At 39.9% G+C, this 25,651-nt stretch overlaps 1 protein-coding gene across 1 annotated transcript; it reads right to left on the bottom strand.

Moving 5' to 3' along the window:
- Nucleotides 1–264: 264 nt before the first annotated feature.
- On the bottom strand, nucleotides 265–25,611 carry DERL1 (derlin 1). Its single transcript, XM_036925510.2, has 8 exons — nucleotides 25,269–25,611; nucleotides 12,589–12,700; nucleotides 9,369–9,433; nucleotides 8,294–8,320; nucleotides 7,604–7,699; nucleotides 6,438–6,490; nucleotides 4,887–4,997; nucleotides 265–2,543 (listed from the first exon to the last, which is right to left on the bottom strand). The coding sequence occupies exons 1-8, from the start codon at nucleotides 25,419–25,421 to the stop codon at nucleotides 2,405–2,407; spliced, it is 756 nt and encodes a 251-aa protein (XP_036781405.1). The 5' UTR covers nucleotides 25,422–25,611; the 3' UTR covers nucleotides 265–2,404.
- Between the last annotated feature and the right edge of the window lie 40 nt (nucleotides 25,612–25,651).

The raw sequence follows: 25,651 nt of genomic DNA, 5'->3' as shown, positions 1-25,651 counted from the left end.
ACTACACAAATATGACTCCTAAGCCAATGTTCTGAAGCACTTGCTTCATTAAAATTAAAACCCAAAAATTCGGTTTCCAGGAATGAATCCTACAGATATCCTCCAATACATAAACAGAAAGTAGGTACAGAAATGTTTGCTGCATCACTATAACAGCAACAAATACTGGATGTTCCTATATGCCCAAGAGATGACAGGTTACATAAATTATGTATTATCTAAGGGGCAGAGTAGGAATCCGGAAACTTAAAAGACAGACAACCATCAAGTTGTACATTTTAATTTACAATTTTGACCAATAAAAAGGATGTTACAAAAGAGTAGTTTCTCTATACAAAATCAGGATTTTTTTCATTCATAAAGAGAATCCACTGTCGTATCTTTCCTTATCAAATCAAATCTCAAAGAGCTTGCTTGGCTAAAATCATTCCAAAGAAGGTAGGAAATCCAGACAAGATTAATAAAATTATCAGCTTCCTAAGTGTGTTAAGAGGAAGAATGTAATGAACATTTTGCCTTTAACTGAAGAATTCTATAAAGAACACTTGTAACTTTTAGAAAAACTACTGCTCTCAGGCAGTTGAGCTGCTAAGAGGGCATGTAGAGACTCCAGCTCACTTACCATGAGAATCTTCTTACACATACCATGGGTTTCCACGCCTGTACAATGAGGTGCACATGCAACATAGCAGGAACGATGGCTTCTAAAATTTTACAAGTGAATTTTATTGTGGCCACAGGTCAACATCAGAACATGTGACAGGTAAGGTTCAGATTCTCCCTGCCCCCCGTTTTATCATTCAAATATGGAGAGGTACACAAGTAAACATTATTAAAAATGAGCTGTTTTCAAATCCCCACGTCCGAGTATACCACACATCACTATTATACCACACTAGCCAAGCCCAGGCGCAAAGCTCCAGCAACGTGTTACAGCACAAGGCTCCTTCCAGAAAGAAACTGATCACAATGTTCAAAGCCTTTTTAGTTGACCCAAAGTATGGCAGCCACTCAACACTGCTCCTGGGAGTCTGCTTTCAGAATAAAAACATAAAACAAGGGAACTATGTGAAACACCATGGCCTTCAAAAAACTTTATTTGGTGACAAGCAAGCCTAGCTCTCATGGAAAAAGCCCACCTATGAAAACAACGCTGTGGGTATTTAAGCTGTTCTGATGTATATATTTGTGACTTGTATATTCACGACTCAAAAGAGGCCCTCAAACACAAATGATTCTAAAGCCATTACAACCCGAAATTATGTGATTCACTTATATGAGCTTATTTAGCTCTTCAAATATGATCTATGTTACAGAGGTGCTGCACATTCCTCACAATTAACTGAAGGACATGTCCACTTAAAAGGAGGAAGGGGCACCAAAATACGACAATTGAAATAGGGTATCAGGTTCCCCACTCCATACTCAATAACATACATCCAGAATGAGAATGAAATGGCATCAATGCCCAGGTACCTCTCAGAGAGAGCATTTCCCTGAGCAAATGTGATTTGGTACTTTCTAGCACAATATAATCCAACTACTCTGGGTACACACAACGCCACTATGCCCTACACGAGATGCAAAGGGATTATGCCCACCACAGTTTAAACCTAGCCCCTGTGTAAGATGCAACTCCACTATAGTTTTGATCACTTAACTTAGGAAAACAATGCCTAGCAACAACCCTCATGCCTCATTTATACAAATCTGTGGCCCTCACTGACTCAGTGGTGCTTTTTATAAAACCATCTGAAGAGAGGGCAAATGGCTGCAACTGATACGGGTCACAGCAATTCCAAAAGTTGAGAAAGCTCTTCATCCGCTGCTCCAGTTTTCTCTCCTACTGCTACAGTTCTGCCACCAAAGGTGGGGGCAGGTGATGTAAACAAGTTCTTTGTGACCAAGCCTTGGCAAAAGTCAATAAATAAGAAAGCCTGTCAAAGGCAGAACCATTTTATGGGCAACCTCCTCTAGTTGCAAATTTGGGGGTTAGGAAGAGCAGGAGGGAGGCATGTGGGCAAGAAAGACCTAAGAGTCCCTTTGACAAATGTTTGGTGACCCAACCCCAGATGCCCAGCTTGGTGCCAACAGACCAGGACCTGCCAAAGCCCATTATTCAGACGGAAAAGGAAGAGAAGACACCAAAACATACAGCCAGTTCTGAAATTAGCACAGTTGCTATTGTTCTTCGGAGCAGTAAGGACTTGAATGAGAATCATCAAACCTGAGGAACACTTATATTTTTCTTCAGGATTTAAAAAATTTTGTCTTGTACTGAAAGACTACATTCAGTGTGGGTCAGGTCCAAGGGCATTTGCTAGAACTTGGTTAAGCACACCCAGCACTGGGAGGAAAATTCATCTGTGCAGAGAAGCTGGTGGGCAGGCCAGAGGCCACTCCTTCACTGGTCCCCAAGACGGAAGCCCTGTCCCCAGTTGTGTCTCCCACCTCCACCGTTCTGGTCAGCAGCTCGCCTCATGCTAGGAGGGGGCACACCAAATCCTGACACCCCTCCTCTCCTGCTAGGCAGCCAGCGGTACCTGGAGCAGATTGAGGGGGTGGGAAGAGAAAACAAGAAAATTACTGCCACACAGTTATCTGACCACAAACACATCTCCCTTTCCTGGTGTCCCCATGGCATCTGTCACATTGAATTATATTAGTCTGTGGCCAATGGAAGGCTGGTGACAATGTCCCATTTAACTTTACCATCTCAGTGCTTAACTCAGTGACTGACAGACAGGCAGCCTGGCTCTGGAGCTCACACCCTGCACAACAGGCCTCCTGCTGCCAAGGGGACACACAGCATGACTCAGGTGACAGCAGTTAGTGACTGGAGCCCTCCTTTATTTACATCATCCCTGATATAAACATTCATGCTCCCTCCCAAAAAAGAAAATGACTCCTTTTAAACAGAAAAATCACTGCATACAGAAGGTCTGTCTGCTTTTCATGGAATGCACACTAGCGTTACATCTTAGAATTCTATAAATCACATCTTCCCTTTAAACAAATACAGCTTTTTCTTTAAATTAAAATATATTTCCAGCTGCTGACTCCTCAACATGCATGACATTCTGTTACAATACTATTCCTCCCAAGCACATAATAAAACACTCTAAATGAAATCCACACTAGGGCTGTCTTGCTTTGCCTCTTACTGTAAGACAATATGGAAGCCATCACCATTGCTTAAATGGATAGTGAAATTAAATGCAAGTAATTAGTATAAAAAGACACCCAATTATACATAATCAACAAAAATTTATGGTAATTTCAAAGCAGTTACTGCTTTGCAAGGAGCTACATTTTGTCATCTGATCTTTATGCAAAATTTAGCAGAAGGGCTTCCACCAGCAGCTCAAATAGAAGGCAGGCTCCAGTGTGCTGTTGACTTTGCCACTTAGAATCTCATATACTTTGTTGCCCATGATTGCGAAATATCTCCAAGCCATCAAGTCAGAATATGGCCATTTAAAGCAAAATAACTGTTGGCCCCCAAAAGCACCAACTTCTTTTTTAATTGATGCATCTGCCATCTGACTTGATAAACCTAGATTAAAAATCCAAACCTGCTGTTACGGTGTCCTTCGATAATTAGGAAGCAGATTGGTCATTTGTTTTTTTAGCCTGAAGGCAACTCAAGGCTCAGAAGAGACATGTTTCTTTTTATGCTCTTAAAGGAAAAAGCAAAAAAACACCAAACAACAACACTGTACCTCTCTGTTTGTATATTATATTTAACAACAGAAGTCTTTCAACAACCTACCACTAACCTATAAAAGGAAGAGGAGGGGAGAGCTGGGGGGCCTATTCCAGTTTTATTGCTCTCATTGACCCCTTTGGAAGAATGACAAACTGTAAAACGTTAAAATGAGCAAGATGTGAAAGTTGGTTTTTTTTTTAAGCTTTTAAATGCAAACTATTATTGCCAATCCCTGTCTGGAGATTAGGTGTGATTCTCAGGCAGGCTGTGGCACCCAGATGGTGATTTCACCAGTCCCTTCCTCAACAGCCTTTCGCTTCGTTGACAGAATGGTCATACCACTTACATGCTCAAGTGTGTCAGCATCTCTTCTGGCTTGTAAAAGCCCATGCCAGCCCCAACTTTAGGAACAAGGCTAAGGGGGTGTGTTTACCAAGTACCCTCTATAGCACTGCCAACAGCATGCTGCACCTCCTGCGGTCCTGGGACAGGCTTCCCCCAAACTTAGATTTGCAAGTTGAAGCTCAGAGGTTATATTAAGTAACTTTCCCAGCATCAAAACTGGCACATGAGAGAAGGGAGTTCCAACCCAAATCTATCTCAAAACCAAAGCTGTGCCCTCAGACTCCTCACTTGAGAAAACCCTAAACACAAAGAGAAACAAGTACATACTCCCAGGGTGCTTGGACTATACAAACTTCAAGTCTCTTATTTTAACTTTGAATAGTCCTGGAAGTTTGATATTCTATATTTAATTTACAAACATTTTAAACTGCCAACCAATGGAGCTAACTTAACCCCCTTACCACTTCCCCAACCAAATCTTCGGTAAACTTGATGCTCCAAGAGAATACACCCTGTCATCCTGTGCCTCTGTCCAGGCCCCTTGGCTGGCTGCAGCACACAGGGGTCCTGCTCGCTCAGCAGAGCTGTAATGCTCAGGGTCCTGCTGAATCTAGTTGTCAGCAGCCCCTGGCTAAAAGGGCTCCATAAAGACTGAGCTGTGGCTTCAATCCCTAGCTTCCTATGTCTGTGTGACCATGGTGAGTCATTTCTTGGCTCACATTTCTCCATTAGACAAAGAGCTAAATCCTACCCCTCATCGAGTTTTTATCAGGATGCATAAGAACACAGGCAGTAAAATGGCTGTTAAATAAGAGAGCAAAAAAACACTTACAAAAACTGAGGTGTGGATAGAAAATTTCTTCCTCCTAAATCCATTGGGTATCTGAACATTAGGAAGAAATAAAGATGTCCAACAAGATTTCCAATTAGCTCATTGATTACCCTGCAAACAGAGAGCCAAATTAGCTTAAAGACATTCAAGCAGTGAAGGGAGATGCAGCAAGTTTTAACTAATAGCACAGGGAAGGGACCCTTCATGGCAGCCCTTTCTGGTCCCTGGGAGTCTGTGACAGCCCCGTAATGAGCCCTTTTGTAGTCTGAATGGCAAATGCATTCTGAGGCAGAAGGGAAACCATCCTGCTGAACCAATGGGGTCTGTGCTCTTCAGAGCCAGCTGCCCCTCTGACATCTCTTTCAAGCTCCAGGCCATCCTCAAAATGCTGTTTTTGCGACTTTCTGCCTAAGAGTTGGGGAAGTTAAGCAAGCTTCTGAATGCTTTCAGTCATGAATATGGTATTCGTAAAATGTGGGCAAATATGAAGGCTGGTAGCAAGGGAAAAGCATGAGAAAATGCCTGCTCCCCCGTGCCTGGAGCCACAGCAACCCTCCCTGGCCTCTTGGATCCTTGAGTGTAAGACATCACAGAGGTGGCTCTGGAGAGCTGACCTCACCTTGTCATCCTAAAATAAACACTGACCTTCTTCAGTTTTCCCAGGGTTTACATACAGGCCATTTCAAGGTTTTATAGATTCACTCTTACTGTTACATATCTTTCTTTGTCCTCACCTGCAACCTGATTCCTGTCGGGGACAAATCAACATCTGAAACTACTTCCAGACTCTGTCCTTCTGCGTGGCAGGGCAGCTTTTCCAAGCCCAGGACTTGCTATGCTCTAAAGTCTGTTTACTTGATTCAATCTAGCATCTAGCACATCAATATGCAGTGGAGTTAGGACCACACAGAGCAGATATGCCAGATGTATTGAGAACTAATAGCACTACAATCTATTAAAATATTTAAAGTATTTTGTAGTATAAGAAATGGGAGTTCTTAGAATACCTGCATCTTGGTATCTTCCTTTTAAAATTGTGACTGGATATATTAAAGGCTTTCCTAAGCCTCAATTCTAATTTCAGACTAGAAATTTGACCCTATTTAGCTAAAACTTCTGTACTATCAAACCACTTACAAAACTACTTCCCATTTAAGACTCTGCATTTGTGTGACTGGTGAGCAGTTTTCAAGGCATTCTGGAAATACCTTAAGAATAATAAACAGAAATTTTATGCAGGGCTTTTAGAGGAGTCAGCTTAGATAACAAATGAGGTCTGTGTTTGTTTGATCTGGACAATGAAGAAAAATACTTATTCAAAAACACACATATGGAAAATACTATGTCTAAAAATGACCTAACAAAATAACAGTCAATGCTAAATAGCCTTAAAGTCCTACAATTTAATCAATTACATCAAAATGAAATTATTTCCTAAGTATACAGTTCCTATGTATCAATGTTAAGATTCTTTAAAGTTTTATAAAGACTAGAGAAGGAAGATAAAGAATAATGGAAGGCTTTCAAGAGTTTAAGTCTAATATCACTCACGAGCCTCCGATGATATAGTTGAACCCAAGGATAACCCACGGCAAATAACAGGCCTAGGAAAAAAAATACACAAACATGAATAACCACACCTCAAAAGGATACAACTGTTAGGGGGCTGGACTGGGTAATTATACACTGACAAGGGCTTTATATAAATTCTTTGGAAAGTCACTGCAAACATTTCTCAGCTCAATCTAGCATCTTTGTATTTAAAACTTCTACCTGAAATTATACTTACACATATATTAATAAACAGAGGAACAGAGCACTTTGCCCATAATTCAGATGCAATACATTCCCCGGTAAATTGGTATTAACAAACAGCTTCAGAACATACATGAGTGTTCTACAGACATTAAAAGAAACAAAGAATCACAGAATAGAATCACATTAAGACTCCAACTAGCAATCTGTCACAATTAATTAAAAATACCCCATCTTTTTAGGTTTTTTTTTTACATATTTCACATCTCATCTCATTACACATTGATATCTTGAACTAATAGTCTCCCAAATAAGATAGGGAATTCAAGATCTGAGTCCCTTCCCAGATTCAAGACATCACACCAAGTGCTATCTTGGTAAAGAAAGGGTTATACGTAAGTAACTGGAAGGCAGAATGTACTATAAGGGGAACACAAAGTATTGCAGAAACCCAAAGGCAAGTCTAATTCTGGTCAGGAAACTCAGGAACTATGTTCAAGCCCAACTCAACTGAAGAACAGATACTATTTACATGAGGAAGAAAATAAAAAAGACATTACAGGTGAAAAATTCTAAGAGATGGCACAAAGGGAAGCGTTTGGGGGCAAAACACAATGTTTTAGCTAATGTGTGAAATATGTAACAGGGAATGATTAAAACATATTTTAAAAGGGAGGCTCCCACATAAGAGTATCTTTCCTTCCCTTTCTCTACCACACACGCGTACATGAGCTGGCTCGGGCACACAGGCCTGAGGGGCCTGAGGTACAGAGGGCTGGAGAATTAATAGTCAGCAAAGGATTCCGAGTCGGGATACTGAGGAAGGGAGAAGGGGCTTGCCTATGGTATACTGCTCTGCAGTGACCTCTTCTGGACGAATCAGAAAGTACATCTCTGGGCCAAAGAGAAGGATTTCTGCAAAGACAAATGAAAAGGAAATTTTTCCAACAAGGTTGAAGTACCTTAAATCGTGTTCCAAACCAAAATGATACAATCATGTCTCTGTTCAGCTGGGCCCAGACATAAAGCACTGACATGATCAGAGGAATCATCAGCAACTGCAAAAGAAGTCAACATGTAAAGTCAAGGCTCCAGAGGCACTTAAAACTGAGGCTTGATAGGAACCTATCTTTTTTTTTTTAACCTCACCCTTCTAAACAAATTCTCACATGGCTATTCAAAAAGCAAAGAGAAATTCAACTCATCAGACTTATAAACTGATCCTTTTATTTAATTAATCGTGTAAACGCATGTTTCAAAATACCTTAATAAAAGACTACACAATTATATTATTTTGAATGGATTCAGATATATCAGAGTCAAGCTCTATTACTCCAAAAAGTAGGCAATAAACTTCACTTACTGTATATTCTCAATTTTTAAAAAATACATATCCACATAATACACAGAAAATACTGGATAACCATCATTCTCAATGTTCAAACAATGAAGAAACCAGAAAGAAGGAAGAAAAGTAAAGGTTTAGATAACTCATTTACGATCTTCAAAATAAAACACCTATAATTCTGTAATTTCAAAATACCACAAAAGTAACCACATAATTAATGCAACAACTTAAACTTTTCAAAGACCATTAATAGTAAATTTGAAATATTTAAAAAGGCAAATAGGTAGTTTCAAGGGACACTTACCTGCATATCCATTGCTAAGCCAGTAATCTTGGTTTGTAAAGTTAAAGATCACACACAAAGAAAGCATTCTGCACCTAGTAAAAGTTCACTTCATTACAGTGTCCTGAAGTAAAACACTTTTCTGTAGTTCAGGTTGCTTAAAACACCCCAGAATACAAAGGTACCTAATAATCTTCATTATGAATATTCTATTAGACTATATGATGACAGGAAAATGGCAGAAATTGACTGCTTCAGCATATGGCTCAGTTTGGTCTCCTTGCATCCCTCTTTGCCCTGCCACTGCATTTTAGCATCCCTCCTTCAGTTGGAAGATGATGCCTGTGCCCTGAGGCAAAAATGACTCCACCCACATGCAAGGCTCCACAGCACGGTCAAAGTCGAAAACATTTTTTTTTTCTTCCTTTAAAGGAGGAGAAAGGGCACCCAAATACTACATTTCCTGGCTCTTGGCCAAGTTTCCATGGAAGCGGAGCCCCAGAGTAATTTTTGAGTTCACCAACTCTGCGTAAGATTTGAGCCATCAAGTCCATTCCACTGCTTCCACCATCCATAAGGTCCACAGCTGGAAGGCTGCTGACAACTGTGCTTGATACATGGCAGAGACACATTCTGGGTCCTTTCCCAGAGACGGGTGGGTAATTCAGAGGGACTGAATTACTATGTAGGACCCCAAGACAAGGACAGCAATGTAAAGGATGCTGATTCTAAATTAATTTTCTGATAAGGACCATAGAATTCAGACGCTGTCTCATGGCATGGAATCTCTTTGTATTGCAGTCAACAAGCTGTCACACATCAGAACACAGAGAACTGGGAACGAGAAGATGGAACAGTAATAAAACTCAACCAAACGTGGAAATATCCCACAAAGGCAATGGCAAGAGAACAAACATATCACCCAGTGGCTATGATTTACCACGTCTTTTAAAAAGAGCTTTCAGTATTCTTAATTATTAACTAGAGTAAACACAGAGGCAAATACTGTAATTTGAAGTGCTGTACAGAATACTGTTTCCCCAAACCTGAAAAAAACTGGTTTATTTCTGGCCCAAAATAACAGATGGAAGGATACCACGATGCAAATCCAGTTAAAGAGGAGCATGAATAAATAGTCTGCTGGCCTCCCATCAAAAGCTCCTAGGAATAAAAATAAGCCAAATGTTATGGTTCAGAATTCCAGACCAAAGTGACTTCAATGTAGAAAAATACTTCAAAAATTATAGAGAAGGCAAAAATGAGAATATTTAAAAACCTCTCAAGTAAAAGAAAAAAAATTTTAATATCTAAAACCATGTCCTCAGTAAAACTGTGAAGGTGACTACAGTCACCTGAGTAAGGCTAATTTGCAGCCTCCTAACTGAAGTCCAGTCACTTGCTCCAACTACCAGGAGCTAAGAGACCAAAGGGGAGGACAGTCCATCCACAGCTGCTGAGACCCCAACCCCTAAGACCCACACAGCCTGTCAGCCTCCGCGGCTCTCATCACGACCTGATGACACATTTGTGATTTGTGGTTAATCCCTTTTCCCTCCACTAGGCCGTAAGCTAGCAGGGGAGAAGCCCTCTCTGTTTTGCCTCTTAGGTCTCCTCCAGCACGACTGTGCTGGGAGGTACTTATTGTTATTGTTGTTGTTATACACACACACAGACACACACGCTACCAGTTAGTCAGCACTGGGCTTACTGAGAAGACTCAGTCTCCATCTTCCAGAAGCTTACGTTCTAGTGAGGGCTAATGATTGCAGGAACATGGGGGGTGGCCAGCCAAACCTTTCCATAGCTTCTGACTCTTAATCTTCATACTACATCCGTGAGGTAGAATGAAAGCACCTGAACCCCCTTCTTACAGATGCGGAAATAGTTAACGTGACCAAAGGCACAAGGCTTGTTAGAAGCAGAGTGGAGTCTAATTATTAGCTTAATACTCTTATCACTACACCATATGCCAGGCTCTGTCTTATTAATGGGCAGAATAATCAACACTGGCCCAGCTCTTCCTTCTAAGGGCGACTATTCATGCCTTCAGGTGGAAGACTAGAAGAGAGGCTAAGAAAAGAAACAAGTAACTTTCAGGTCACTCCAGCACAGTTACCTTCCCTCCCCTCCATATCCCACCACAATTACATGACATATGGTCAATTAAAAATAAAAGTCAAGTGCCAGGAAGACAAAAAAAGAAATCTATCTAAAAGAAACCAGGTTTCCAGCCAAAGTTTCTCCTCCTTTCCCTTACTTCTCCCCTGGTACCTCAAAGGCACACTTTACCACAGAGTTAAGGATGCTTAATGGTAAGAAATCACTATGATGAATCAAAGGTAAAATTCAAACAAAACTTCTGAATTCTAGTAATAGCTATAATTCTTTTGATATGGTTTTGGTTTTGTGATTTCTAAGAATTCTTTAGACTGAATAGTTAAAATATTGCAATCACATAACTATAGTACTGTATTATTTGGAAAGCTTGCAACTGGGAATTTACAGATTCACTGGTCTCCAATTACTATCTTGCAGTTCTAATCAGAAATCTTGTAAATAAGCCAACACTGCTACAAACTTAATTTAACCAAGACAGGAAAACATGTAGGTGGCAAACATTTTGTCAAAATGCTACCCTGAGGCCATGTGGTAGAGAGAAGGCTGGGCATCAGTAAACTTGGTTCCAAGTCTGACTGTGTTACCTCAAATAGCTTTGTGGCCTATCGGCATGTCACCACTTCTCCAAATCATTGTTTTGTTGTCTGTGAAATTTTCTTTAAATAGAAAGATCTCAAAAGTTCCCCTCTACACAAACTTCATAGCAGCATCATTCATAACAGCCAAAAAATGAAAAATCAAATGCCCATTAATTGATGAATGGAAAAACAAAATATGATAATCCCATCCAATGGAATTGTATTTGGTAATAAAAAGGAATAAAGTACTAATTACAAGGAAGAACCTTGAAAATACTATGCTATATGAAAGAAGTCAGTCACAAAAGACCACATATTGTATGATTCTGTTTCTAAGAAATGTCCATAATGGGCAAACCTAAAGAGGCAGAAAGCAGATTAGTGTTGCCTGTGGGCTGGGGAGTAGAATAGGTCTGAATAGAAATGGGGCATAGCTGCTAATGGGTACAGGGTGTCTAAGAGAAGGCAATTCACAAATAACAAGTGGCCATGAATTACTGTCAATTAGATTTAATAAAAGTATTATCATTTTTAAGTCACTGTATTTCAGAGGCAGAATGAAAATATTTCTGGATAAAATGATGTATCTGGCATTTTGCTTCAAATAATCAGGGGTGGGGGGACTGACATGGACAGAGATAATATAGGAGTGGCTCTGAGATATTGTTACAGGTGAGTGATGGCTAAGGAAGGGCTCACACTGACACCTGCTCTGACATGGATGGGCCAGGGCAAAGAAGCCAGTCACAAAAGGACTCATAAAACGTCCCAAACAGCCAAATCCATATACCCAGAAAGTAGGTGCAGTGGTTGCCAAGGGGCTGGGAGAAGGGGGGAAGCTGGAGAGTGACTGCTTTGGGTTTTTGAGGGGCTAATGAAAATGTCCTGAATCAGAGAGTGGTGATGGTGGCATAACATTGGGAATATACCAAAGACCACTGAATTGTACACTTTAAAATGGTTAAATGTTATGTTATATGAATTTTATCTTAATAAAATGAAAAAGGTTCATTAATCTTTCTTTCCACTTTTGTGTTTTGAAGATATTCTGTAATAAAATTTTTAAAAACTGGTCATGGATCATCCACATTTAATCTAGAGTTTACTACTAATATAAAAAAATTACTCTAACAACTTTATCCTCAAATTATTTCAGCGGCATAGAGAATTAAGCAAGTCAGCATAATAATCGGGTCCAAATGGGATAAGGGAGAGTGAAAAATCAAACATTCTGGTGGATTTAAGGATCAAACCCTAGATTTGGTGGTGAGAGTTCTGGTATCAGTTTCACCTCAACCAAGTCACTTTATGCTTTGAATCTCCTGTCCACCACTAAGGACAAGGTGTGTGCAAGATGTGTACACCTCTGGCCTTGTATTTTTTTCACCTATAAAATGGTAACACTGTTACTTACACCTCATGATGATGTTGTGAGGATTAAAAATCAAATAATCGAAGTGCCTAGTACAGTCCTGGCCTAGTTACCACTTTCTGAGCATTTACTATCATTATGCTATTTTTCAGTAGATGCTAACTGCCCTCAAAATTCCTCTGACAAATAAACATATAGATTAGTAAATTAGACAGAAACAACACTTTAAAAAAATATGGATAACATACCTGTTTCAAGTCGTGTAGAATATTGATATAAGAAATATAAATTGACCAAATAGAGAAATCCAGTTCCTGGACCCACAGGGAAATAAAAGGTGGCAGTGATTGGCCTCCAAATCTGTACAGATCAAAATAAATACAGCTGTTAGTTTCTCAAGCCCGGTTAATTTTTTTTTTTCTTTTAAAAAAGCAAAATTAACCCTTGCCAAACATTCTCCTCCATGATGAGAGCTACCAAAGGGACTCCACCAATATAAATCAAAAAGCCACTGGACCTTATTTAGAAATCGGGTCTTTGCAGATGTAATCAAGATGTGGTTACACTGGGTGAGAGCAGGCCCTAACTCAATGACTGGAGTCCTTACAAGAAGAGGGAAAGTTGGACAGAGACACACACAGAGTGGACAAAATCATGTGAAGATGGACGCAGGACTGGAGTGAAGAATCTACAAACCAAGGAATTCCAGAGATTGCTGGCAAACCCCAGAAGTTAGTAGAGAGGCACGGAACAGATTCTCTCCTTTAGAGCTTCCAAAAGGAACCCATCCCACTGACACCTTGACTTTGGACTTCTAGTCACCAGAACTGTGAAAGAATAAATTTCTGTTGTTTTTCAAAATAAAGAAATAAAGAAAGAAGTCATCTGAAGAAAAGTTCCTATCAGCTGCAGTCATATCAACTTGCAAACCAATAAATATTTCTAAACAGGCTGAAAAAAACCAACAATACTATAAAAGTATGTGGTTAGTCTTCGCTGGGATCAGACATACATACAGTTGAGCCTGTCAAACATGAATTAGAAAGACAATTTCCAACTGTACAGTAATACCTCCATTTAGACAAAGAATGACAAACCTTGCCCAAAAATGCCATATTCAAAAGGTAGATGTAAAAAAGGAGTTTTTAATTCAAAGCACCGTGCCATTTAAGCAATATGGATATACAACTTAACAATATTAACCCTTCCTTCCCTCCAACAAAAAAAAAATCACAGAGAAGTCTATAGTGAGAAGTAAGCTTCTCTCCTGACGCTGTCTCCCAGAATGCTTTCTAGATGAGTTTCTTGTATTTCTTTCAAAAAATAATAGTATGTGTTACTATTATCCATCCTTTTCATCCTACTGTATATTGCACTATTCTAAACCTTGTTTCATTCCCTTGACAAAATGTTTTTATTGGCTACATAGTATTCCTTTTATGGGGATATCCAAAATTCCTTTAAACTATTAAAATGCCACAATGAACATTCTTGAATATCCTTTTTATAAATATACATATATGATAAAATCCTGTGAGTTAATCGGCTAAATCAACAGACATTTGTATTTAATTTTGGTAGAGACTGCCAAATGCCTATAAAAATGTTTAACCAATTTACTTTCTCCTAAAATGTAGATTAATGCCTGTCTTCTCTCTACACCCTCACCATTTAGTGTATATTTACCAATCATGTTTTTTAAACTTTAGCATTTCCTCTCTTAATTTTTCTACTAGATTTGCATTTCTTTACATATAAATTTCCCTTTCTCATTGTTGTAAATATTTTCTGGTCTGTTGTTGGACTTCCCCTTTTATGGTATTTTTGCCATATGTTGACATGTAAAAGCTCAATTTAATGTAGGCAAATGTACCCATCATGTATCATGCTAAGATACACTTACAAGATACACTCCAAGAATACAGAAGAGCTCACAATGTTAAGCACATTCATGGAGCCAGGAAGAGATCCAGCTTATTATTCTAGATGGTCACTCAGTTTTCTCAGTCCTATTTACAGATTAACCTCTCTTTTCTCCATTGACTTAAAAAGCTTTTATCACATATTTATTCCCTTTTATGTTAAAAGTTTACCTTGAGACTATTCTCTTTGGAATAGAATTCCTACAGCAATATTTTAGTTTCTGATTTTATAATATAAAATCTGGTAAAGTTAATAATTAAATAATCACCCTCCCATCTTTCTTCCAGAGTCATAATGTTCTTGGCTGGTCTCAGTATTTTCTTTTTCTAAATGAACTAGAATCTTTATTTTATCAATATGGTATTGAGACAATTTCCAGCCAAGAACTATAAGCTTTTATAGTTTACTATAAAGCTATTGCTTTTTATCTCTTTTTTACAACCAACCACCACAGCTGAATTATCTTATTGTTTGTAATATTTGAAAACTGAGCCTCTTGGGCTTTCCAAGCATACAGATCGATCTGTACATAGTTTTATAGCTTACTCCATTCTTGCCTAATTCACTGGCTAGTACCTCCAGAACGATGTTAAATAATAGTGCTTGAAGTAGATGGCCCTCCCAGACTTTTGGAAATGCCAGCATAATGCTCGCTTTTGGCCTGAGAGCTATGCGTCTTACTGCAAAAGCATGAAAGACATGGCCCCTACATCAAGGAGTTCTCAATAGTTGGGGAAGTTCTCCAAAGAACAAAGAATGGGCACAAGACAGGGGAAGTTTGACCTTGGAAAAACAGGTACAAAATTCCAAAGAACTGCAAGCTCACAATAAATGAATGAGTCTTGCTGACAATTTGGGTGTGGCTGGAATGCAGGGCATTATTGTGGGGCCTGGTCAGGCACAGAGCTAGCAAGTTAGTTGCATTGTCCAAGTATAGGAATGTAACCTTCATAGCTTAATACCCGATAAAGGAAAATGCATTTTATAACACTCAAAAAGTGACTTTTTAAGTCATTTTATTAAACCAGTAAAACAAAATGAGTTAAAATTCACAGTGGTTTACTCACAACTTTTTCATAGAAACAGTATAGTCTAATGGAAAGAACACTAGAAATGATATAAAAACACCTAGATTCAAATCTTAGCTTACACGTTACCTTTTTTTTAGGGCTTTAATTGTTTGTGAATGTACCATGTAATTTTTTTTTGGTATCATTAATATACAATTACATGAGCAACATTGTGGTTTCTAGATTCCCCCCATTATCAAGTCCCCACTACATACCCCATTACAGTCACTGTCCATCAGTGTAGCAAGATGCTATAGAGTCACTACTTGTCTTCTCTGTGCTATATTGCCTTCCCTGTGGACCTCCCACCATTATGTGTGCTCATTGTAATGCCCCTTTTTCCCCTTACCCCTCCCTTCCCACCCATCCTCCCCAGTCCCTTTCCCTTTGGTAACTGTTAGTCCATTCTTGGGTTTTATGAGTCTGCTGCTGTATTTTTTCCTTGTTTTTTCTTTGTTCTTATACTCCACAGATGAGTGAAATCATTTGATACTTGTCTTTCCCCACCTGGCTTATTTCACTGAGCACAATACCCTCTAGCTCCATCCATGTTGTTGCAAATGGTAGGATTTGTTTTCTTCTTATGGCTGAATAATATTCCATTGTGTATATGTACCACATCTTCTTTATTCAGTCATCTACTGATTGACACTTAGGTCACTTCCATTTCTTGGCTATTGTAAATAGTGCTGCAATAAACATAGGGGTGCATCTGTCTTTTTCAAACTGGGCTGCTGCATTCTTAGGGTAAATTCCTAGGAGTTGAATTCCTGGGTCAAATGGTAATACTATTTTGAGCATTTTGAGGAACCTCCACACTGCTTTCCACAATGGTTGACCTAATTTACATTCCCACCAGCAGTATAGGAGGGTTCCCCTTTCTCCACATCCTTGCCAACATTTGTTGTTGTTTGTCTTTTGGATGGCAGCCATCCTTACGGGTGTGAGGTGATACCTCATTGTGGTTTTAATTTGCATTTCCCTGATAATTAGCGATGTGGAGCATCTTTTCATGTGTCTGTTGGCCATGTGAATTTCTTCTTTGGAGAAGTATCTGTTCAGATCCTCTGCCCATTTTTTAATTGGCTTATTTGCTTTTTGACTGTTGAGGTGCATGAGCTCTTTATGTATTTTAGATGTCAACCCCTTATCAGATATGTCATTTATGAATATATTCTCCCATATTGTAGGATGCCTTTTTGTTCTACTGATGGTGTCCTTTGCTGTACAGAAGGTTTTTAATTTGATATAGTCCCACTTGTTCATTTTTACTTTTGTTTCTCCTGCCCAGGGAGATATGTTCATGAAGAAGTTGCTCATATTTATGTCCAAGAGAGTTTTGGCTATATTTTTCTTCTAAGAGTTTTATGGTTTCATGACTTACATTCAGGTCTTTGATCCATTTCAAGTTTACTTTTGTGTATGGAGTTAGGCAGTAATCCAGTTTCATTCTCTTACATGTAGCTCTCCAGCACTGCCAACACCAGCTGTTGAAAAGGCTGTCATTTTCCCACTGTATACCCATGGCTCCTTTATTGTATATTAATTGACCATATATGCTTGGGTTAATACCTGGACTCTTTATGCTGTTCCACTGGTCTGTGGCTCTGTTCTTGTGCCAGTACCAGATTGTCTTGATTACTGTGGCTTTGTAGCAGAGCTTGAAGATGGGAAATGAAATCCCCCTTGCTTTATTCTTCCTTCTCAGGATTGCTTTGGCTATTCGGGGTCTTTTGTGGTTCCATATGAATTTTAGAACTATTTGTTCCAGTTAATTGAAGAATGCTGTTGGTGTTTTGATAGGGATTGCATTGAATCTGTAGATTGCTTTAGGCAGGATGACCATTTTGACAATATTAATTTTTCCTAGCCAAGAGCATGGGATGAATTTCCATTTATTAGTGTCCTCTTTAATTTCTCTTAAGAGTGTCTTGTAGTTTTCAGAGTATAGGTCTTTCACTTCCTTGGTTAGGTTTATTCCTAGGTGTTTTATTCTTTTTGCTGCAATTGTGAATGGAATTGTTTTCCTGATTTCTCTGCTAGTTCATCTTTAGTGTATAGGAATGCAACAGATTTCTGTGTATTAATTTTGTATCCTGCAACTTTACTGAATTCAGATATTAGTTCTAGTAGTTTTGGAGTGGATTCTTTAGGGTTTTTTGTGTACAATATCATGTCATCTGCAAACAGGGAAAGTTTAGCTTCTTCCTTGCCAATCTGGATGCCTTTTTTTTGTGTGTGTTGATTGATTGCTGTGGCAAGAACCTCCAGAACTATGTTGAATGAAAGTGGAGAGAGTGGGCATCCTTGTCTTATTTTCAATCTTAAAGGAAAGGCTTTCAGCTTCTCACTGTAAGTATGATGTTGGCCGTGGGTTTGTCATATATGGCCTTTATTATGTTGAGGTACTTGCCCTCTATACCCATTTTGTTGAGAGTTTTTATCATGAATGGATGTTGAATTTTGTCGAAGGCTTTTTCAGCATCTATGCAGATGATCATGTGGTTTTGTCCTTCTTTTTGTTGATGTGGTGGATGTTGATGGATTTTCAAATGTTGTACCATCCTTGCATCCCTGGGATGAATCCCACTTGATCATGGTATATGATCCTCTTGATGTATTTTTGAATTCGGTTTGCTAATATTTTGTTGAGTATTTTTGCATCTATGTTCATCAGGTATATTAGTCTGTAGTTTTCTTTTTTTGTGGGGTCTTTGCCTGGTTTTGGTATTAGTGATGCTTCATAGAATGAGTTTGGAAGTGTTCCCTCCTCTTCTATTTTTTGGAAAACTTTAAGGAGAATGGGTATTATGTCTTCTCTAAATGTCTGATAAAATTCAGCAGTGAATCCACCCGGTCCAGGGAAGGGAATTTTTCCTTGGGTAGTTTTTGATTACTGATTCAATTTCGTTGCTGGTAATTGGTCTGTTTAGACTTCTGTTTCTTCCTTGGTCAGTCTTGGAAGGTTGTATTTTTCTAGAAAGTTGTCTATTTCTTCTAGGTTATCCAGTAAGTTATCATTTCTGAGCCTTAATTTCCATCCATAAAATGGGAATAATATACGAACACTTGCCCTACTTTGGTTAATAGTTTAAAAAAAAGTGATATTCTGCTCATTTACATGCATTGACTCAGGAGGTGGGCTTTACAGATGGAGAAACAGGATGAGAAAAAGTTAACGAACAGTAGTACGTGGTAGAACTAGAATTTTATCCCTGACAGCCTAAAGAGTTTAGAATACCAAACCCCTATTTCTGCAATGCCTTTCACAGTGACATCATTATTATGAGGTATAATTACAATTAGTAAAAATTTCCAGCATTTCTGCTCTTGTATAATCCTGATTCCCCCTGCTTATTAAGAACATTGGGAATAAAGACCAGAAGCAAGCAAGCCCCGGGCTTGACTTAAATAGCTTTGGGGCCTTGGAGAAATACAGACTTTTAAATTTGCATCTTCATCTACCCAGTGCATTTGTCCTATGACTCCTGCCTTCCTTATCTCACAGGTTTTGTAAAACGTTAGAATTAAGAAAATGGATTAACAAGGAGCTTTGTTATATGTGTGGGTGCATGATAATTACAATCTTTTAGGAGACACACACTGACGTATTTTGTACAAATTCACATTTTAAACTACACTCACAGCTTGATTTTGGAAAAGAAACCCTTTTTTTTCTGACTACATTTTTCACAAACACTGACGACATAACATTATTTTTAGCCACTGTGTGCACCTGTGCTTTGGAAATTAGTATCTGTCAAAACAACCTCACTTTTTTCCCCATTCATTAAGCTTACCCTTGAGTTACACTTGCTTTCACTGATCTGAAAAACTTAATATTCTTTTTGCATTACTTTAAAATTATAATTTGTAAAGACCAAGAGATAGCTCATCTCTGCAGAAACACAATGTATTTCTGAAATCCCCAAGAAGATACCCTGCTAAATAACCCCTTTCTTTCCTCTGATAATGTAAATAGGAAGGAAATGGCTTTATTTTCAGGGCTAGGAGTGGTGGAGGTGACTTTGGACCCTGGAAAGCCTTTTTCATGGCTCCCAGCTCCAGTAGAAGGCAACTGGATACAGCACCAAGAACCCAGGACCTGCAGGCAGAGGACTGCACAGAGGGAAGCATCTTGTTTTAACCCCAGAGCAATCCCAAGGCCAGAATCATATTCACCCCAGCTTCTTCATGAGGAAAGCTGGGCCCTCAGTAGAGTTTAGGTAATATGCCTAGAGATCTTCACTTAACAAAAGCAAGAAGTACACGTCTTCATTGGCATGTAAAGCCTTCAAGAAAACATTAAGACATTGTTCTTTAGTTACAAGTCCAACAACTTCCATTGAGAGAGTGGCTGCAGCCATACCTGAACTAAATTCTACCTATCATTACTGAAATAATTAAAAATGCCATCCAGAGTCTACAGTGGGGTTTTTTAAGTATCAAACCAGAGATTTTTCTGAAACAATAAAGATTGGCTAATTTGGAGTTAAGAAAGTACACTGGCCAACAAGCAAATAAGAAAGATGAGCACCCATGTGCCAAATGTTGATGTTAACAAAGTGTAGCCCTTTATTTATTTATGTATTTTTGGACACACTAAGTAGGCAAGAAAGAGCTATTAGAAGCCATCAATTATACACCTAGGTATATACTCAACAGAAATGCATACCTATGTTCACCAGGACAGGTACTAGAATGTTCCCAACAGCACTATTCATTATAGCCAAAACTGGAAACTACCAAAAAGGCCCGTTACCAATAGAATGGGTAAATAAATGGTGGCCTCATATGATGGAACAGTCTGAGGATGAGCAATCTCTAATGCCACAATATGGGTGACTCTCGAACATACTGTTTAAAAGAGACTAGACACAAAAGCACACTGTAAAACTCCACTTACAGAGAGCAAAAAAATTGGCAAAAACAATCTATGATATTAAAAGCCAAGATAGTAGTTACCCTTGGAGGGGTAGGGACCAGAAGGGATCAGCAGGAAGGTTTTGGGGGTGCTGGTAATGCTCTGTTCCTTAATCTGGGTTCTGGTTCTATACAAGTATTCAGTTTTTTTAAATTGTAAGTATGTAATACATACACTTTTCTCCTTGTATATACAAAAAGTTAAAAAAGAAAAACAAAGCTACGAGCTAATGGGCAATCTTACCTACAGACCACAACAGAACTATCTTTAATGTGGACATGACTGTGAGGAAAGGGTTTAAAGCTGCACATACTAGAACGCTAGCCACTGAAGTTCTACTCCAAACTTTGAAGCCACTTCTATGCTCGGCCTACAGACCAAGTTCATTCCCCTTCCAGTTGTGTGTGCATATGTCTCTCTTCCCCAGTACACTCTTACGTCAGCTGGGTAGGGTTAAATGTGGTGACATAAGCAAAGGCTTGGCAAAAACAAGCATGAAGACCAATCACAGATTTGGCTGGTGCCATTCTCATTCCTGGAAACAAAATCAGAGAGAAACTAAGAGTTCATATCTTCTCATTTCAAGTCAGAATGCTTTTAATGAGACAAAATACAGGATAATAATCCAGCAGTTATATTCACTTTCAACAACAAATTAAAATTGGAGTCTTACTGCCCACAATGAAAAGGCAATAATGGCAGGAATTATTATTAGCTAATAAATAAAAATAGGCACTATCTTTTAACAGATTATTTACCAGACTACTGGACACTTTAAAAACACTATGTATTTTATATTAGAGCAGCATAAAGTAGTTCACATATTTCTTCAATTTGAAGATTTATTTTTGTGTTTCTAAAATTAGGATATGTCTTACAATCAATTCATTATTCATTTAATGTAACTTCTACTTTACTCCCCCTCAAAAAGTTGTATTCAAATGATGGAGCATCTTATAATCAATGGAGTTGAATAGAGTTCCACATGGTATTAAATTATCCCCCATTATAGGTAAAAAAAAGTGAGGCTCAGAAAGGATAAATAACTTGCCTAAAGGCATACAACTAACTAGTAAGGGGCTAAGCCAGGCCTGGAGACCATGACTCAACTACTTCAAATCCTATGGGCTTTCTACTTTAACAGAATGGGAGAAATAATTTGCTATGACTGATCTGGAAGAAATCACCCTCGAAAATATTTTGCTGAACACTGAACTACGTGTCTTGGTAGCTATTATGCACAGGAGTTAAACGAGAGAGCTCAGAACTATCTTTGACTCACAGTAATAGAAAATGAAAGTGCAGCTGTCTATAAACTGGGGTAACACTTATCCCAGGATGACTGAGGGCACTGAGTGAGAAAACATGGATAAGCACAATGCAGATGTAAGGGGGTGATATGATTTTGTCCAAAGAAATAATTAAATACCACCATGCTTGCAGCCCTGGGAGACATCATCTCAGAAACAGCTAGGGCAGCAGGAAACTGCCACCCCTCTTCTAGCTAATCAGGGACCAATATGAAGACATTTCGTTATTATGAATGATCTCATTGCTGGGTATTAAGTGTGAGGGAGTAGGAACTGTGGACAATGGTATAGTGAGTCTCACACACACCTACGTGTGCCACCTCTCCAAACTAAGAAATAACATTTCAAACCTCTGGAGTTCCACATCAACAAGCTGCTCGGGGGAAACCTACAGATAAGGAGGAAAAGTAACTTTTGTCACTTCCAACATGAATCCGCAATTCTAAATCAATCATCCCCAATTTCTTAAGCTGCTGAAATCTGGCTTCCAAGGACAAGATGAGCCTCTAGCAGAAGCACACCACACTCTGTTTGTCCTCACACATTAGCCTCTCATATGCAGTTTTTCCTTCAACTGCTTCATTGGCAAAGGAGTTTCCTCCAGGTGGATGTGAAAGCTAAACTTACCCAGAATGGATAGGAGTCAGAGGAGCAAAAACAAGGCATAGCTATTGGCCTCTTCACACGGGGATAGTCGGTGCACTGTCCTCCCCACTACAGTTCTCCCCAGTAGCAGGGTAACAAGCCCCCAAGAAACAATGCAAGGAAATGAGGAAATCAAGGAAGATATGACATGAATTATGACTCTTTCTAATCAGGTCACCTCTTTTAACATTATACATCTACAGTCTATTAGAAAGGCTTTATTATTTGGTTAATCTAACGACGCAAGCAAGCAAGATTTTGCAAGAAGGGTCAAAGGGGCAGTTTTGACCAGGTCCTTCTCACAAAATTATTTACAAGCACTGCTCCTCACACACACATATTACCTACATGCCACCAGGGACCAAGTGAATTCCCTTGGTCAATAAATATTTACCGAAGCAAATAAATAGAAAACAGTATGCAATTCTGGCTGTGTGTCCAAATTATATTCTAACACCCAACTGCCTAAATTCTCTACTTGGATGCCTAAAAAGCATTTCCAGACTTAATATGGCCACAACATAACTCTTTATCTCTACCTTCTCCTGCCCCAACCCACCAAATCTCAGCCCCTCAACACACACACACACAACTTCTGATCTTGGTAAAGGGCTCCACCATCCCCTGGGAAAACAGTGACATCTTGAGTCCTGCTTCTTCACGCACTCACCCTTCATATCCATTCAGCTGCAATCTGTCCACCACAGTCCCAAGTCTACCCACTTCTGTCTTCACAGCCAACCTGGTCCAAAACACCACCTCTCTCCTGCCTCCTAACTTGATATCTCCCTCTCCCCCACACCACATAGCAAGCCCATCCCACATGGCTTTTAAGACTATCTTGTCAGTCTTTTGTTCAAAAGGCTCCAAAGCCTTCTTGGTGTGTTCAAAATAAAGTTCAAACCACAAAACCTTATTCAATCTAGCCCTAGCCTACCTTTCCATCTTGGTTTTACTGCACTCACCCCTGGCTATTTCTCCATCCTCATCTACCAATCCTCATCCTATGGCTGACTCTATACCCAGTCTTCTGTTTCCAGTGCCTGCCTCTAAGCCTTTCACTTACTATTCCTTCTTCCTAGAAGGCTGTCCCCAGAGTCAGATCTTCCCAAAGCTGGCTCCTCATCATTGAGATTTCAGTTATCTTTTCTGAGAGCTTTCTGGAACATTCTATCAAGCATTACACCCCTTAAGTCACTCTCTATGATATGCCTCTCTTATTATCTTCATGGGTGCTTGGATTTTTCTGTCTTATTCACTAGTGTACCTCCATTGCCCAGCCCTAGCAAGTGCCCAATTACTTCCATGCCTTCGGTCACTATGTAAGCACCTGCTATGTGCCAGGCACCATTTCAGGTAACAAAGACAGTAGTAAACAAGACAAAGATCTGGCTGTCATGGAGCCTTATTTTCTGAAGAACTAACAAGTACCAAGGGGATAATATGCAGCAAGAGAAATGGAAGACCAAGTGAAGAGGGGTACTCTTTTATGTAAGGCAATCAGATCAGGCCTTTCCAATAAGTGGGCACAGACTTGAAGGAGGTAAGAAAGTAAACCATGGTTATTATCTTCCTCAAGCAGAGAAAAAACATGTGCAAATGTCCTGAGGAGAGATGAAGTTAGCCACAGGGCTCCACTGTGGAACCTAATCTGAAAAGTGGAGAGTGATAGGAGATTATTATTATTAAGGGGCAATAGGGGCTTTGAAGGCCACTACAAAGGCTGCTCATTAAGTTGAGAAGACTTTGAAAGGTTCTGGGCAGAGAACTTACAGGACTTGATTTATGTTTTAAAAAGATCACTCCAGCTTTCTAGAGAAAAGATTGAAAGGAACCAGGCTAGAATTTGCTGACAGATCGTGGGATGTGAGAGAAAAAGAAGTCAAAGATGACTCCACAACTAGTAGTTTGAGCTGCTTTAATAATGGAGTTGTTATTTACTTCTAGGGCAAAGAGCAAAAGGGTATTCTGTTCAGGGCATGTTAAGTTTGAGACGCTGATTACTCACCCAAGCGGTAATTTCAAATAGACGGTTTAGGGATGTACAAGTCTGGAAATCAGTAGGTAGATATAGACCGAAAATGTGTATATTTGTATTTTAGAGTCTTCAGTTTATAGAAGGTATTTAATGCCATGAAGGTAAATGAGATCACCCACAGCTGGGGAGAGTGTAGAGCAGTCCTGTAACTGATCCCTAGGGCACATCCCAAGATTTAAACGCTAGGAAATGAGGAACGAGCAAAGCATTAAGAAACAGCCAGTGAAAAGGGAGAAGACAAGAGTGTTATTCAAAGACCAAGTAATGTGTTGTAATTAATGTTAAATCTTATTATCTGACCTGCCTCTGATTAAAGATTTAAATCACAGAATCCAGTGAATAAAGATAACCTCCAGGAACCTAATATTCTCTTGTCTGGAATGTTACTCTAGACTGTCTGTCACCTTCATGCTTGAAAAAATAACAAGGCCTTCCATTCTGGAGCAATTTACTCTCTACTCATTCCACCACACATTCAACTACCATATGCCAGATACAACTAGATCAGGGTCGGAGGGGAATGCAAGTAAATAAACTTACTCTTTGCACCTCTGAACTCAAATCATTCATGTAAGAACTCAGCTGGTTGTTGGGTAAGTTGACATCCACATGCCACCCACGTGGGTGGCAAAGGGAAGTTCAAAGGCAAATGCCTATTCCAGGTGGACCCAGGCTACTTATCATCTGCGTCCAATAGATTGACATCACAGATCTTACCTTCCTACTGAATCCTCCTCTGAGTGCAGAGGGTGAGCAGCACAATCTTAACAGAAGGGCGAAATCAGTCCCTTTCCACCGGGCCAAACCTTCCTGGTCCAGCCGTCCTGGTCCTCGCTCCAGACCCCTTCGCCTCCACCCCGCCCCGGGACCACAGCCCCCCGCCCGTTTTAAACCGCTGGAGCCGTCGCCCTACAAATCCCACCAGGCACCGCGCGCACGCAACATGCCCGCCCACGGTCCGCCACCACGGGGCTGCCTGGGACCTGTAGTCTCCACTGCCCCAGTCACCGGCCAGTACCTGGAAGCGATAGAGAAAGGCTTCGGGCCAGAGGAAAAAGTAGGCCGGACTGATGAGACCGAGTTTGCCGACCAAGGGCACCGCGACGGTGGCGGCAAACCAATAGCGCGTGATAGCCGGGATGCTCCTGAACCAATCCCCGATGTCCGACATCTTCGCCTCTTACGTGGCCAGGACGCCGCACAGCCGCCCGACTCCCCGTCCCGGCCCCCTCACAACGCGGTCGGCTCCACGAGTGTAAGGTGTCGAAGCGGAAACCACCCAAGCTGCGGTGCAAAAGGCGGAGACAGAGGGACGTGGCGCCACCGAATTCAGACCAGCAAGCGAGCGTTTGGAGGTGAAACTTCCCCTTCCGGCGACCGTGGACGACGTTGGCCAGAAGT

This window comes from Manis pentadactyla, chromosome 3, assembly GCF_030020395.1.
Source record: "Manis pentadactyla isolate mManPen7 chromosome 3, mManPen7.hap1, whole genome shotgun sequence".
In the NCBI taxonomy this organism is placed as follows: Eukaryota; Metazoa; Chordata; class Mammalia; order Pholidota; family Manidae; genus Manis; species Manis pentadactyla.
Note: the sequence above shows the minus strand (reverse complement) of the source record. Positions and strands in the feature narration are given on the sequence as shown.

Coding starts and splice junctions, on each gene's coding strand:
- DERL1 (XM_036925510.2), bottom strand. CDS start 25,421: ATGTCGGACATCGGGGATTGGTTCAGGAGCATCCCGGCTATCACGCGC. Junction 7,700..8,293: donor GCTTAGCAATGGATATGCAG/GTAAGTGTCCCT, acceptor CTTCTTTTGCAG/TTGCTGATGATTCCTCTGAT. Junction 6,491..7,603: donor GGTTTGGAACACGATTTAAG/GTACTTCAACCT, acceptor TTTTTTTCCTAG/GCCTGTTATTTGCCGTGGGT.